The sequence below is a fragment of the Mya arenaria genome, chromosome 9 (genome assembly GCF_026914265.1).
Source record: "Mya arenaria isolate MELC-2E11 chromosome 9, ASM2691426v1".
NCBI classification, from domain to species: Eukaryota; Metazoa; Mollusca; class Bivalvia; order Myida; family Myidae; genus Mya; species Mya arenaria.
In genome coordinates, this window is record NC_069130.1 from 54632232 (window position 1) to 54650328 (window position 18097).

Sequence of the window (18097 nt, forward strand, 5' to 3'; positions counted from 1 at the left end):
TTTAAATAGAATAAGTATATAATAAATGTAAGAAAAATAGTAATGTTAAGTCATTAATGTAAAGTGTTGAAAACGGCAGTGCTTTATAGCGAATATTTACGTATAAGCCGCTTAACGTTATCGCGTACTCATGCTTTAAAGCTGCACTCTCACAGATTTACCGTTTTGACAACTTTGTTATTTTTTGTCTTGGAAAGAGCAAATTTTAACGTAAATATCTGTAAACCAATGATATAAGACTGTTGAACAAAAACAGATCGCAGATTTTCATATTTCCATTCGAAAATGAATGTTTTATGGTTTAAACCGTTACTAACGGTTTAAGAAAAGTGCATAAAACATCAATTTTTGAATTTAAATATGAAATTCTCGGATCTGATCTTTTGTTACCAGTCTTATATCATTGGTTTGCAGATATTTACGCAAAAATTTGCTCTTTTCAAGACAAAAAAAGTTGTCAAAACGGTAAATATGTGAGAGTGCAGCTTTAAAAGAACTAAATGTTCGTGGTGATTAAAAACGAACATTATTTCGTTAACTAAGGTTTATACAAACCGTCTTTTAACCGTTTAATCAATTTTAGAAAACTGGTTTAATAGACTCCGTGATGATTGTTCACTAATGAAATATCCAATATATAAAACATAGAACTAAACCGTATTTCTTCTTTTATAGGATGACGAGAAAAAAATCATCAATTAGTCTTTGCAGATTGAAAAAAAGATCGATAAAGCTGAACAACAAAGCAGAACATTCCTTTGTCATCACGCCTAAGAAGACACCTGTCAATCTTTTCAAACGCAAACACACTCCAGGAAAATCTCCTATTCACGAACCATTTCGATCTCCACTTTATAAAGCTAAAAGAATAACTAGTAGGCCCCTTTTTCAGACAGAAAATGCATCTAAAGAAAATGATTGGTTCGCGGAAATACAGGAACAAATTGTAAATGAAACAGAAAAAGACTTTCTTTCGGGTGATACTGTTAACAATGCACAGAAGTGTTCGCATACAAGTTATCCTGATGTGGTTGAAGCTTGTGATGTTAAAAGTAATGAGTGCGATGTGGCTGAAACAGTGCGTGTATGTCAGAAATTGTTGCCTACAGTCATCCAGAAACTGTCCAAAGATGGAGATCTCCATTTAACTATGTTAGAGTTTTTCAAACAAATAAGTGATGACAAGTTTCCATTAAATAACATAGCATTTCTACTGTGGTCAGAAATTGTGCATTGGTTTGATCAACCAAATACCTCAAGAATGCGATACTGTGATGATACAAAGCAGTTCTGGAAAACTGGATGGCGACTTTTTGGAAGTAGATTTGTCCACTTCATGTCAGGATTCAAAAATAAGAACGAGATCATGCAAGGCATTTCTCAAAAAAGCCAGCACAGCCCGACCACGTCAAATGTAAATTTTGCAGTGCCAGACATCAAAATTCTGCGTTCTTTTGATCCATATGAGAACGCAGACCGCATCCATCCTGGTATCTTAAATGATGCAATCTCAAAGCTTGGGAAGAAGATTGGACACGTATCGGCATGCCTTACATTTGACGGCAAAAAGCTGAAACAAGGTTTAACCAAAGAAAGTGGAGATGTTGACCTTCTTGGTTTTGAGGACGGGGAAACATTAGAAGAAAGAAGAAGTGTTCTTCAAAAAACAATGACCGAACTGAATGTGTTGAGTGCCTCAATCAGTATGCAATGCAAAAGGCGGACACATATTTCAGATATGCCAAAGGAGCTCAAATCAAACATGAAAAATGTGCTAGTACACTCTCTAAAGAGATTATCTTCTGGTATGAATGAAATGGAACAGTTGAAGAAGAAAAAGGAATATGCAAAAGAAAAACTGATCGAGAGAGGTGGTGACTCAAATTGGCGGAACGGCAAGTTCAGTTACGCGATAAGTGCCATACTTGGGTACATGCATGACATCACTGCATTCACCAAAAAGGCTGGTGATGTAATTAAAGACATATGCATTATAGTTAGCGCATTGAATGGGTCGACGTTCGTTGATGACATATATGTTGACATTAAATCAATGGATACATATAAGGCAATCGAAGAATTATCTTCCGTAAGTACATCGCCTAGTACTAGACTTGTGAAACAACGCTCTGAAGAGTGGTTTCAAATTAGGTCTGCGGCAAAGGTGACCGGAAGCACCTTACACAAATGTCTTGGTTTGGATGGTTTAAAATCTCAAAAGGAGTACTTAGAAAAAGTAATATGTGGCCTTCCAGAAAATGATTTCCCAGAGAACGTTAAACAAGCAATGAAGCATGGTGAAGAAAGTGAAATTTACGCGGTGGCGACCCTTGTAGGCAAAATAGCACCGGTATTGTATCCAGAATATCTAGTTTGTGAAGAAGGATGTGTTGTGTTTCGGGATGAACATTTGAAACCATATTTTGTGGTTTCACCGGATGGAAGTCTGCGAAAAGGACCATCACAAACAGATACCAAAGTTGCACTTGAAATTAAATGTCCAATGCGCGAGGCTCACACATATTTTCCACAAAGGTATTTACTGCAATGTCTGTCAGAAATGGAAGCATTAGATGTTGATCGACTTCTGTATGTATCATGGACTGAGACCAAAACATCTGTATTTCAGTTAAAACGAAATACAATGTTATTTAGCAAAGCCATGTCGTTGGCTCGTTATTCAATTCAGGAAAGCAAACACTTCCAAACAAACTACCAGATGGCCTGAAGATCTTGAAAGACGAAATACAGAAGGAAAGCAAGAACGCAAAATTCCTTGGCCTGTTTCAGTCAGCCAAAGATGGAGAGTCCGAAAATACGAACACATTGCAAATCACAAGAACAGTTGATGAAGCAATAACCCTGATTATGAATATCGCAGATCTGCATGAATGTATGTATGAACTGAAAAGACAGAGGGCATCCGAATCTGTAGTGTTCATATGCGCAGACCTGAACCGAAGCTGGAATAAAAGCATCTGTCTTTCTGCTCCAGTTTCATGGTTTACAAAAGGTTATAGTTTGGACACCAAAACCATGCGAAACATAGCGGAAAAAGTTTACAACCAATGTCATGATGCTGGTCTGCACATTCCTTGCCAATCGTTTGATGGACAATGGCACAATATAGTAACAAGAAGTGCTGATAATAGGCCACTTACTATTCTTCAACTACAAAAAGACGTTTGGCATGAGGTAGAGCAGATGAAAAAGGCTCAAATTATCTCGAAATTCATCGAAATGAACAAATGTCCTAAATGGTTTTTCAAACGTTCACCAGGATTGTGTGAAATTCATGTCTCAAACCACATGAACAATGTACCCCCAATCAAACGGAAGACAAACCAGACAATGACTGCGAATGAAAAAAAGACAGTTCCGATAGGAGAAGCTCAAGGCATAGATGTAGTAAATGTGGTTAGCGGCGAGAAAGACGAAGACAATGAAGATGTAGAAACAAACCGAGGTGAACTTGATGAACGCGATGATTAGTGGTACAAAATGAAAATAAATGTACAAACACTGTAGATGAAATTTGTAAATCGCCCTTTACTTTACACGACAACAAAAAGGATCGGTCACAACCAAAAGCATATGTAAGCGAGAAAGATGCAAAATATATATTAGCTTTGTTGAGAACTGATAAATCAAGCAATAAGAAAGGAAAATGGGACTCATCTGAACCCGACGATATCAAGCAAATACTTACGAGTTCTGAGAAACTTGTATCGCTGCTTGATGTCGATCTACGAGTGATCGTGAGATATTTTAAAAAGATAAAACAGATTGAAGTGAAAGAAATAGCCACAAAGCAGGCGAAGCTTGATGTGCTTTCTCTTCGTTTAGGCCTGTCAATACCGAGAAACGAGAAGAAATGTTTACCCAAAAAGCCGTCAACTATTGCGTCACTATCCAAATTGTCAACAAAGGTACTTTCAAAATGTGCAATTGCAGAGTGTATGTGGTCCGATCGTTATATAAAATGGATTGCCGAAGGAAGGGTCTCCAATAATATGCAAATTGATGGCGGTTGTGCTTGCAGGGAATGGTTTTATCAGCCTGAATATAGTTTGCGAAGAAATCAATTGGAGGTGAAATGTATTGTTGCGACACATTTACTTACAAGAACAAGACGTAAGTCGTGCAAAGGCGGATTGGATAACCTAAGCAACGCGGCATGGCGAAAAGTCGCCAAGGATGGGAATACTCTTTTAACTCCGATTATGGTAGATGAAGTGACAGATCCAATGTCGTCGTCAATGGCAACGACTCACTTTTCTGAAGCGGTTGAACTAGAAATGCGCAAAACTGGTGAAATTAAATCAGCTGATCTGTGTCGTGATGTTCGATTATGGTGGGAAGCTGAAGACAGTTCAGGAATGACAGCCATAGAACGGTTTAACATGAGAGAGGGACTGAGAACACGTCTTCTATCACGAATAAATTTTTCAAGATTCCCACCTCCAACCATGTACGTAAACGGATGGCCAATTCAGCTCTGGGAGGCTTTAATAGCGCATATCGATTCAAAGACGATACTGTACGCACTGTGTCACGGTGGAACCTACAATGTGAGGGCATTCAGTAGTCTTATTGGTGAGACATTTTTCTCCGAACTTGTGCTGCATGACAGGACTGGTTGCGGCACGGTGACAGCTGATGAATTCGGACGATTCATTGGAAATGCCATCGAACAACTCCATGTTCGTCTAGATCCCGACAGGTGTTTTGTTTATCCAAATACTGCTAAAAATTATTTAAAAAATAATACTTATATACATACTACTACCACTATCACTACCAGAATTATTTCTACCACTACCATAACTACTACCACTACCACTACTGATACCCCTACAACTACCACCACTACTGCTACTACTACCACTAACGCCACCACTGCAAATACTGATTGAATTAATTATTTTCAGAAAGTTTGTGTACAGAACTGGACGATCTCATGTCTATGGACTTACGGAGGTAGAAGAAGTGACTGGACACTTCACCACTTGCGGAGACACTTGCCCAGCCTGCAACACATTAAGCCCCTCATCTGTATCCTCAATTAGCTTGAAGTAATGTTTGTCATTTTTATCAACCATTGTTTATACAATCGTTTTACACGAGAAATCGACAACGTATATTTTCAAATGTGTATAAATTGAATTGAAAAAAAAATAAGAGCTATAAATTTAAACGCTAGTATTGGTTTATTGTTGTGAAATATGTTACCTGCACACAGTACTTTAAATTGACTTGAATAATCATCCAAACTAATGTTCAACATAATTGAACTGTTTTATAGTTCGACAGTTTAATACATTTATCAAATATAACACAATTAGTAAGTGTTTATGTTGATGAGTATGCAAATATGCCGTATGAGTTTAGAATAATTTATCTGAACAATTGATTTATATATAGTGTTTTTATTTTACAGGAATCATGCGTTTGATGAACAGCGCAGGGGTGTTCACAAGCAAGGGACCGTTTCCATGGACAGAAACGCTCTACAAAACGGAACGCTCGGTGTGCGATGGGAGCGCGCTAGGCGAAATGAGTCAATGATGCTGATCACAGATCGCATGGGAATAGACACTTAAATTAATAAAATGAAACTCATGTATTGATATAATATCATAAAACAAGTTGAATTCAGAATTATGCAGATTTTGTATCGGTTCCATATCAATGCACTGCTGAATTGTGAACTCTAGTTCAGGTATACGTCAGATATGGTAAATGATTAACTCGAATACTAACCACAGCTGTTGACTATTAACTCTGTTCACAATAACCGTTTTAAGAACTGTTCATGTGTTTGTGTTATACGTGTACATTTTATTATATAAATACACCATTATAAATATATCGTGAAATAAATTTCGTTGATGTCAAAGTACATGCTACTAAAACAGTTTTAGCGCCGCTGTCCTTTAACAAATAGGTGTTGAGTGCTGCCTTTTACCCACTGATTTCTATATGTTTCTACACTTCATTACCAGAGTGTATAACTATACTTATCTCTATGGAGGATCATGTAAAACTTCACCAAGAATCAGTTTAAGAATAAACAATTATAACGCAAACTAATCGAATGCATATACGTTCATTTGTTGTCCAGCATGACTGCTACATCTCCTTTATAATTGTTCATACTTCGGTATGATTTTCCGTAAAAAAGTAAAAGATATGTCAAGCTTTTTCATTTATTTTATAATGACTAGTACTAGACAAGTATTAACTGAGTCATGATATACTTATATCAAAACTGCGACAGCATATCAAATCTTAAATCAAAAAGTATAACCTGAGATCAATGTTATATACCTGTATAATACTGATGCATAATTGCAAGAAGAAAGTAACAAAAACAACAGAATAAAAAAGCAGCATTGTATGGCACATATTTTTTTAACAAAATTGTAATAGAATTACAAAAAAAAAAAACATAGATTAATCATAATTCTAAAATGATTATCACACGATAAAAGGATCACAGAAAGTCTGACTAAATCACACCAATAATCACATTAAATCACATATATAATCACATCTGTAATCACATAACAAATCAAGTAAACATGAAACTATTAATTCTACATAAACTCATATCCAAATAAATGGTTTAGCACAAAGGTTCATGCATGATAACTTAAATTGACTACCGCCAAACAAAGTGTAAATTTTGGAGAACTAGTGACTTTATATAGTTTATGTAGTTGTATGTAGTATTAGGAAATGGTTTATCAGCGGAGAGAAAAAGAAAAAAAACATTTGTATGGATTAAATTCTTAATAATTTAGACCTTTTAAAAGGCGTTTTGGGTAATAGTGTGTCTATATTCCGTTGAAATAATAGAGAGTAAATGCACACACTAATGAAGAGTTATGTTTTATCTACTTAAAGTTATGCATTTTGCCAGAAAAAATACATTTCAGTTGGTATTTATATAATATAGGATCACCAGTAAAACAATTTCAACATAATGGTTAATAAAAGGTGACACACAACTGTTTTCGAAACAACATAATCAAAAGCACAATCTCTATTCTGAGTGTTTTAAAGACCTGTGTTTGCATAAACTGCTTCGATGGCGGTAGCTTTTCCCACAGTCGTTGCAAGTGTAGCCCTTCTCGCCCGTGTGGCTGTCCATGTGGGCCTTAAGGTCAATTTTCTTCTTTAAAAGAAAGCCCGCAGATATCACATTTACATTCGGCAAGTATACCATCTTCTCTTCGCCGATGTCGTGTAAGATCTGCCTGTGTTGCAAACACTTGTTTGCATTTTGTACAGACATACTGCATGGATTCCCCGTGAGTGCTGCACCTGTGAAGAAACAAAAAAACATCAACATAGATTCAACAGTAATGAGCACAAATATTTACAGTTGATATTCTTATAATCTATTAAATATATTGTGATATATGAAGAGATCCCCCCGTACAAAAACAGATATTAATAAAATAAATAAATTATAAGAAAACATATAACTTCCATATTAATTTCTAAAACACCGCATTTGTTTCGAAAGTTGCAAACTTCATTTTAGGGTCATCCAACAAACTTTTTTTTTGATAAATACTCAACACGCCCTAGGTTTGTGTATATGTAAATAGTATCAACCACTGAGCAATCATTTGGAAATACTATTATAAATGTGTATATGTATTGTCCAATACATAACATGAAAAACATGCACAAACACTAACATATGTCGTGTCAAGCTTTCCTTGGTGAGGAATGACTTCCGGCAGCATGAGTACTTTCCTATGCCGTCATGTCGCTGCTCATGCAGTCGCAGCCCCCATGCCGTTTTCAGTGTAGTCCCGCAAACACGGCAAACAAATGACATCACTGAAACAGACAGTCATTCATTAATTCAGCGCCACTTGGATACCTTCGCAAAATACATTACACACTTTGTAGTTTGTTAGAAGTACATCATCGGTAAAGGCATTTTCATCAACAAAATATGTCTTGTGCAAAGAGCTAAGTTATACTTCATAAAGTGCTTCACTTTCCCTAAAGTTTATGACCGTAGGTATTAGGATAATATAAATAATATAAATAAAAAAAGTCTTACTTCAATATTAATGGATATCAGAGAAAGAAGATATTAATAAACTTAATTTAGTTTCAAAAGCGAACGACAAATGCGTTCACTACTCATTATGAGATACCTACATACGTTTGCCATTTTAGGCAGGCTACGTGCGTTTGCATTATGAAAATGCCAACGTGCGTTTGCCAAATTTTAAATTCTTCAGAAAATGCATTTTTGTACAAATTGCATCGCACAAAATATACATATAACAAATAAAAACCATTATTGAACAATAGAAAGGCAAACATTGGAAAACAATGTGGCTTTTTATTAAATATTTGACATTTAAATAGCACCTACGTGCGTTTGCATTCCTGGGCCATATTTTTCTCGAAGTGTTCTCGGAAACTATGCAAACATGAACAGTGACCAATACACCGATCGAAAGACAAAACAATGCATTCTTTTTTGCGCTATGTCTTTTTAATGAACTCCCACGTATAACAAAAATATCGATAAGAAACTTACCTGGACTGACGATCAAGCGGGGCAAAATACTACTGGCGTTTGCATTTGTGGTCACGTGACTTTTTTTTGCTCATCCCCGGTGAAAAATGGACATCTATTTCGGTCATTTTGTAAACATACTGTTTATGACGCAATCTGAAAATTTAAAATATTGGATGTTATTTTGGCAATCATGGTTCCAATGGCATTCAACAATGCTATTGAAGAAGAACTACACAGACCAAACCTAATTATCCAGTTGGTATGTTAAAATGTTAGCCAACAGGCACAAAGAAACTAAATAATTCAGTCCTGAAGGCTGATGGTCAATGCTGGATTGGACACGTTTTCGACGGAAGCTTCATCGGATGAAATCTAATAAGAGCCGCCTCAATAGATGATTGTATTACGCAAACCTCAAGGAAAGGACGTAAACTATATAAATATATATAAACATATAAACGTTAATATAATTTCACTAAATGGTAAACTCATATATTAACCTGATTTGATTAAGCATGGTAATATTTCTTCAAGTTAGAAATGTTGCTTTCACCAGCCTCATGCCACTTTCAACTTGCATGTTCATAATTTATCAAAATAATTGCAAGCAAACATTTTCGCTCGATTCTTACATTCATTATCCTATTCGAATGTTTTGTTATTTCTGCGTATGAAGACTGAATTAACTAAATTAAATGATGACTATTTATCGGATTCAGTCTACAGACTGAACTTCTTTCTTTCTGAGTTTATGTTCTGATTCGTGAGAATAAATAGGAATAAAAAAAGCTTCAGCCGAACGTGATTCCAACAAACACACAAGAACTACAGACATCAGTTAAATGCTCTCATACAAGAAGAGGAACATGACTTTAAAAAATAACGTAAGCTATCCATGTAAATTTTCCAAGCGTTTCTTAGAGTTCTTAAGTTCAAAACAAAAATATATTTTGATATTCTACTTTGATATGTATACAAGAATGTAAAATGCTACATTAATCTGTAATTATACCCAACAGTCCACACCAGTAAACATTCATACCACACCAGTTGTCTTGTACATATTTATTTTAATCAAGTGTTTGCTTATGATGTTGTTTGCTTTCACTCAGACAGAAAGTGAAAATATTCGTATGATTATATTTGATATCACTGATGAAGTCCCCATTTAACATAACTAGAACATTAGCTTTTGACATGACGTCAGAAGTACGATACATATTATTCATATTTGCCTTGTACTTTGTAAAGATTAAACTTTACGTCCATATTGTATAACGCGCGTCATTGTTTATTTCAATACAACTCTTCGATTGGATTAGCGCAACATCATTTTGCAAATGATAAACGATGTACTAAGTATGAGCTGTTTTTTTAATACATATGTATGATGTTGGTTAAATTTCTTTAAGAACAAATTATCAATCTTGACGAACAGTTATCTAAAATCTAAATATAAGTATTGATCGCATTTTTCTTGCGTTTATACTGTAACAACGCAAAAAGGTTATCAAGCAAATTACTAACAGGCGCTAGCTCGCTTTATGTAAAGTACGAAATTTGGGATGAACAATGGATGACATACATGACTTCAGATTTACATAAATTGAGGTTGATTTCAGTTAAGAATTTAACAGTTAAAAAAAAAAATATATTTATGATTGATTATTCTATGTAAAACCACTACAATGTCACCTACGGATATGAATTAAGTCTGAAGTCGATGCAGTTTTTAAGCAATTAACAATTACTCACGAATCTGTGTGAACGTGTTCCAAAATAGATCCATGACGATACAAAAGGACCGAAGCGGTAACAATGTTGCTAAAACGGATGCCTTCAATGTAACCGTAATTGATAGTTCGACCATTTGTTCAAGGTATGCTTTGTTATACGACAAACCTAGTATCAACGTTGTCTGTTAAAGCTAAAAGAATAAAAGAAGCTTTATATCGTTTTAACTAGATTAAACTGCGCTTCTCTCAGATGAATGTGTCCATTTCTTGACAACTAATGTACACGTAATAAACTGTTCGAATAATAGCAATTCTGCACACTTGTGCGTTGGGTGTCATTGTTGTTGTGCTTGGTCATGTAGATACGTTCATTGTACAAGTAAAAATGAAATTTACAAACGCAGACGAACAAATGAGCGTACAACTTGTTGACAATTTCGATCATTGGAAGATGTCAATACATAATTTTAATGCTGTTCTCTTTAATGATTTTATTATGTCGTAGATTTCCGATTATTGATGTAAAGGTTTATATATCAGTTTAATATACTCTCTGTTAAAAATAGGTTTGTCTAGATAACAACAATTGCAACTGTGTTATGTTTCATATTTAAGCGTTTAATAGACCGTATTGTAACGTTACATGAAACAACAAGCATCATTAAGTACTTCCTACTACTTGTTTTCTTTGTTCCACACATATCATAAATAATTGCCAAACCAAATCGATACAAGACTCAAAAGAAAAGGTAATATTAAATAAGATTACTGGCAGTGGCTTTTTGCTATGAGAATCTAAATCAAACCGATACAGTCGTTAACATACAATTTGTTTTTCTAAATTATTGCTTAAATCATGAAAATCGAAACATATACTCCTTTCTAGAAGTCCGTATATTTTTTTCAAGAACATCACTGCATTGCATTCGTTATCTGGTTTAACTGCTAGTTATACCAAGTATAACATTTATTCCATGATTTCAATAATACAGTTGAAACTACAGGTGCAACCCAACACCCAGTAAGTAATCTAGGCAGGTTAAAAGATAAACGCAATGAGAATGAATATGAGATTCCATGAATATAAAACCTTGTTTCCTTTATTTCATTAACTTATTTATGCAATGCTATCTTCAGCCGTTTATTTAGAAAAAGGTGTTATTGAGAAGATCGCATTACTGCATAACTTGCTGTAGACTAAACAGTGTGTGAAGTCTCTGGCGATAAATAATAAATTGAAATGATTTAAGGTGAGGCATTGATTGATCGTGCTTACTTTCATCATCAAATTGCTTTCATGAGACTGGAGATCAACTGACACACATATGAAGCGCTACGCCTGAAATTTAATTTACTATGAGAGGTAATTATATTTCTGCAGAAAAAAAATGCTCTGCTTTCAAGAAGGAACACGTTTAAAAAGTAGCATGGCAAACACCGACATGCAATTATAACTGCCGTTTGCCTGTTATTTGGAACGATATTAGTAGAAACATCAATGAACCCTTTGTATCGCAATTCACTTGAAACAAGTCATTTTAACCATGATCCTAATTTAAATTATAATTTCTAGTTCTTAGTTGAAATCGTACCAGTCTGAAAATAACATCCTTTGCAACATATGCATTTACTATTGAAGGAGATCGGAACGGAACTTTTTTATGTATGTACTTTTAACGAGTATGTGTTTTATATTGAAAAATCATTTAACGTATTCCAACAGGTAAAACTAATATATTTGAATCTCTGAACTATCGTCCTATTATATTTTTGTTTGCTGTGAAAAGAGTTAAAATACTAATTTCTTGGCCTTAAGCAAACAATACGATATTGTTTTAAGAGGAACAAAATGGTTATAGGATATTCAAGTTGTTTTAAACATAGTAATATATTATAAATAGTAGATCATTAAACTCAATTAATAAATTTGCTATTGTTGTTGAGTATCGTAAGCATTCGTTCGTGTGCAAGTTGTTTGCTTGCTAAATATAGACTGGTGTGCATTGTTAATGCAATTGTGTTCGCTATTCAATGTAGTTTTTTCTACCAATGACTTTATCACACATAGGACTGGTGTGAGCGTTGGATTGTTTGCAGTTTATAGTAATCATTTGGCGAATGGATAATGAGGCAAAGGTTAGGGGTGATAACTAGCTATACGTGTAATGGCCATAGGCATTTGTATGCCGATCTTTGCCAATAAACTTTGAACTTTGATACAATAGTTATCCTTATGACCTTGTTAAATTAATTCGAAATAGGTCTAATTTAAAAGAAACGTGTCTATGTTGTCTAAAAATGGTGCCGTACTTCACTGATTAGTTTGAATCAAAGCAAATTCAAAGTTACTTATGTTTGGCCACAGAAACCAAATTTAGACCAAATTCAGGAAGTTAACTGTGGTAATGGTAGAATGAAAAGCAGACAAATGATATAATGGACAAAAATACGACATTTAGGTTATTACTATGTCTCGCTTCTGTTATGATATTTCTCTGTCCAGCCGCTCATAATGGTATAAAAGCTCTTGTGATATATTAAATATTTTCTGGCTGCAAAATTATGTAAATGTTTGAGGTGTAAGAAATATGTATTTTGGTTCAACAAGTCTTGCAGTGATAATATGATTCGAAGATATTTTCAAGTAAAATCAAGAGAAATAATTGTCATATATATATATAGATTTAACAGAACATTATTATTTACAAAAACCTCTTTAAAATTATATGATTGTGATTTCGATTTTATAATATATTAATTCAAAAATGTTTTTTTAAACAAAAATCTTGATTTAATTCATTGATCGCTTCATATTCTTATTTATTATTGAAAATGACGAACCTTGCTAACACATAGCAATTCCGTCGCAAATGATACAAATAAAGTTTTACTCGACCCGTGATTAAGAGTATTTTCTTCGCTTTCTTCTACATTTCAACCCCACTATCGGAATGGCAACAAGGCGAATGGACATTAACGTTATATTACTAAAATGTGGGTGATTTGATTCGCTATTCGCTTATGCCACACACTCATGTTTTATTCAGCATTCTCCTTGCCAACATCGTACAGCCTAAATATTTTACCAACAAACCTCGTGATTTAAATAATAATCTCAATATTTTTTACTCTGGTTGCAGTAAGTATTTCTTATCTTACCGCGTTTTCCAATCACGTGATATATTTATTGAATACATTGTGCATTGACTGTCATTCCTCCCGAAATCGTCAATTACCATTTCCGACTCTGCTCGCTGTCTAGAAATTATGTACATATATTCAGGAACTTCTACAGGGATTTAATACCAAGGAATTAATTGCGACATAAATAAAGCAGTGCAGCCAAAACAATGCCGTTTGTAGCTTGAAAGGTCAAACTTCAGCCAAGTTCGAACAATCCGTCATGCCTTTATTGTATAAAATTGTATAAGAACTGATGTTTCAACATCTGAATTGCATCTTATCTCAAATAACACATAACCTTCTTCTTGCCCTGCAGATTCGTTTAAAAATACAAATTATATATCTTACATTACACTTAGGTATAAACAAACACAGTCACTATCAACAAATAACTATTTTTTTATTTTTTTTGATAATTGAAATAATGTTTACACGATATACTATTGATATTTCCTTTTGGTCAGTTATAACAGTTTTGCTTTCTACTTTCTACCTATATATATATCATCAATCTCAGTAGCATTCTCTTCAAAGCAGAGCGTTACTTAAGAAATAGCGATTAGCAAAACGTCAAATGCAGAAATTAAGGTTTGCGATTAAATGACGTAGGCTAAATGTATGAAATTCCAAAATTATTCAATACAAAGTAATCTCGTATTTATGAATATTTACATGTTGTTGACAGTAAAATGTTTCCAGTTACGGGCTCGTCAAACGAAATTGCTCAATGCAATACAATGGCATTAAGCGGGTAATTACGTATGCATTTTCATATGCTGGCACCGATATTAATGTTTCATCGGGGAAAGCTTGATTTAAAATTACATAAATAAATCAGGGAAATAAAGTTCAAGCACTTTATTGCACTGTATTAAATTTGTATATCAAAAGATAAATACATTTTATTATATAAATATGAGTTCTGACGCTAAAAACACGAAAGTCTGTTGACGATGTTTACGAAAAATTCAAATCGTATTTAAAATATTATTTTATAAAGAAGTCAAGGATATAAAATGTTTCAAATAGGAAAACAGCTAATATAATTCCAAGGCTCCGTTGTTTTTGTAAGAACAATTGCTTCACGAGTTTAACGTAGAGGCCAGTTTAACGGAGTTCTGAATTCGCAAATACATTGTATGAACACATCACTAATGCGATATTTCGCTTAGTTTTCAAGTCGAGACATGAAAAATGCGCAATAAAGCACACAAGGTTTATGAGCAAGCATATGCTCTGAGGAAAACCTTTTGTGTTCATATGTGTTACAAGTTTTTGGTATTACCCTAGTCATTTGTACAACGTTCGCCGATCTGAATACAGAGTGGCAAATGTGTTCATTAGTTGACCTGATCACCAAGCAAGTCTTGCTTAAAAATCGTTTATATTTTAAACAAAGCAAAATGTTACAAATGAGCATTAAAAATTCGATAACATAGAATGACATCATGCTTGTACGACACTGATATAATGAAATAAAAATATGTTTAATGCCTTGTTAAAATGACTTCAAAAGATGGCAAATGAAAAAATGGCTTTTATATATGCAAAGATAGTTTTTTATTTACATAGATACATAATATTGTTACCTTATGTGTAACATCCAAAATAACTATAATACGGCTGTGATTACATTTCTCTCACAATTTTTGACAAATTTTTAAAAAACAATTTGATTTGTGTTAATCGTGAGGAGTTTTGTGAATCAAAACTTACACGCGTTACGCAATTGATATGTTTTTAAGACCGTTGTCCCAAACTACGAATGACTTTACTTAGCACGAAATTTCCATTTCCCCAATCACTTGTTATTTTAAACAATAGGTTCAAAATCATAATATAGTATATATTGTTAATCCATATACTATACATAACAAGAGAAAAAAAATGATATTTGTTTTAAAGTTTGCATTAAACTGGTAACATTTAAGTTTTCACAGTAGATGGCAGAACTTGACTGGAGTTATGCGCACATATTATTTTCGTTAAACTGTACATTTCTCCTATTTCTTTAACTCGTTTAAAATTCGAATAACTTTGCAAGAAGAGTTTAGTATATTGTAAAATGTTATTCACACGTTAATACATGCAAGAACGAGCGAAGGTCTAATGTTTAAAACGCTACATTCATATTATTATGTAAGAGCTTGATCATATACTACACATCCCCTTCCTAATGTAGTAGCACATGAACCTGAATAAATTCTCCCAGGATTTCTCATGCTCTTCTGTCCAAATTGTTTTCAAATGGAGCTTGATGGAGCTGATGAACTGAGGACCCATCAACTGCAAATTATCCAGAAAATCATATTAAGTACATGTAGATCAGCACATACAATGGGCCTTGTTTTTTGTAACCTAAACTAAAGCTTTTTATGCTCGATTGTTCTCATTTGTAACATAGCGTTGATGAAACCAGAAAGTGACTAAATTTATCTGTACGTTTTAATTCAACTTATCTATGAGTGTTTTTGATAGGAGTTTTAGCCTTGACATTGTATTGTGACATTAACATTTACAATATTGAATTTAGATGTATTATAACCGCGTGTGACCTATATGCAATCAATACTCTTCTAGTGGTTAAGCAATGTATGTTGCAGGTAAAGAAGCGCAAACATCAACGTTTTTTGTTTGGTTCGGGTAAAAGGTTGTGTGCTCGTTGACATGTTTAGAATGTCTAAGCATTCCCTGATGACCACATTACAAACAAACGTTTTCAGCTAATTTCAGTTACCAATAAACAAAATGCGACCAAGAAACTTGAACTTTTTGTTATCTTATAATAACAGTTATATGAGAGCAAAACAACTAAAAATGGACACCTGAAAAATGAAGCAGATAAGAGCACATTAAATGTTGTACATATGAAATAGACATGGCTGGTGACAAAGTTCGGTCTGAGTCAGTATTATAAGTAACTTAATATGTTAAAGTTTGTGAAATAAGTATTTACTGAGCGAGTCAGGCAACATCCTTTACACTTACACACTTATTCATAACGCAGCATTTTATTGTAGTGCATCATCCTTTGTTAGTTAATACTTGGGAAAAGGTGGATCTTAGAACAAACATAAAATAAGAAAATGCATTTTAAAGGTCTGATAAGATACTTGTAGTCTTTACAGATCATTTTATATAATTGAAAGTCGTAGGAAAATAACTTACATCCATATATTCAATCTTCACGGAATAATTTATGTGCCGAATTCCCAAGTTTGTCATGAGCTCTCGTATTTTGATGTTGTTGTCAAGTCTATTAATACACTTGTCTACAGTCCCCATCACTCGTAGCGCATGCGCACGAAGAATTGCATTGTATTCGAGGTCAGATGTGTTAACTGCTCGGAATGACATGAAGGCATCGTGTACTTCTGGATGGGTCTCAAACAGACTGTAGAATAAAAAAGTATCTATCGTATAGTGTCTGTTTATATCTGTTGTGGGATTCATTCTACAATATTTATCTGAACAACTACTGAAACATGGCTAGAGACAAAGTTCGGTCAGTCAGTGTAATAAGTTATTAATGTTTAAGTTACATGAAATGCAATTACCTATATCGAGCATGTAATGTACGTTCTTCAATTTAATGTTAGTTTGTTTATGTTTTGTTCAAATGAATTACTAGAATGAGTGGAATAAGATTGTAAAAGTCTATCCGTAATATATTTTTTACATTTATTTCCTTGACTAAATTTGGAAGCATATCATTTAAGGGTTGCAAATTAGTTGTCATAACAGTTTTCTTGTGAATTTCTGAAAGGATTCTGTAATGGAAATTACAATGTTGTAAAATTTACCAAGAGAGGGTGACAAATCTGAGCTAGCATTAGTGGGAAGAAATTTGTTGTAGCCCTCCCAGATGGATTAACATTGTTTTCTCATTTATCAAAATCAAAAAATGAAGACCAAATACATACACATTTAGAAACTAAAATAATGAGTGTTCAATGCGATGAAAAACTGCAATATTATTTTATATTTGGTTTTACAGATTACTTATCAAGTGATCGAATTATTATATGAATTGAAGTCCAATTTGTCTACGACATCAACAAAAACGTCCAATTTATACCAACTAATACAACTACTTTGTTCCACGAAAAACTTACCCGACAAAGGTAATAATTCCAACTTCGGCCACGCTCTGTTGAACTATTGCCCAGCAGTCTTTTATAATCTGTACTTCCCGCTCACTTAATTCAGGCGGCGGGTTCTTAGGATCAAAAGTGGTCGAAGATTCCTTATTGATACTCTTTATCACAGCAAACTTCTTTTCACTGGTTTGTGAAGATCCAGTCACATACTTTTTGATGCGTTTCAATAACGACATTTTTTATTTTTGTTTCAAGTTAAATCCAACCTTCCTGTACACTAATGTAAAATATAACAATCTTAATTCATCCGACAAGATCTACGTTATTCGAATGGATGAAAAACTAGTCCGTCAGTGTCATTTCACAAGCAGAATAATGTCGACTAATATCCGTCTTGTGCTGTTTCTCAATATTTCCAATATATATTCACTGAACCCACGATGGTTTGTACCGTTATTGGTTTTTGCTGTGGCTGTGATATCAAATAAGACGTAGTGCGCTGGTTTATAACTGGCCGTAAG

General features: G+C 33.9%; 1 protein-coding gene and 1 pseudogene across 1 annotated transcript; one reads left to right on the forward strand and one right to left on the reverse strand.

Moving 5' to 3' along the window:
* Positions 1-1261: 1261 nt before the first annotated feature.
* Positions 1262-5603, forward strand: LOC128246189 (uncharacterized; annotated as a pseudogene).
* A 10024-nt stretch (positions 5604-15627) lies between these two features.
* LOC128246530 (myoglobin-like) lies at positions 15628-17836 on the reverse strand. Its single transcript, XM_052964774.1, has 3 exons — positions 17592-17836; positions 16645-16870; positions 15628-15762 (listed from the first exon to the last, which is right to left on the reverse strand). Exons 1-3 carry the CDS (start codon positions 17810-17812, stop codon positions 15628-15630), a joined length of 582 nt encoding a protein of 193 aa, XP_052820734.1. The 5' UTR covers positions 17813-17836.
* Between the last annotated feature and the right edge of the window lie 261 nt (positions 17837-18097).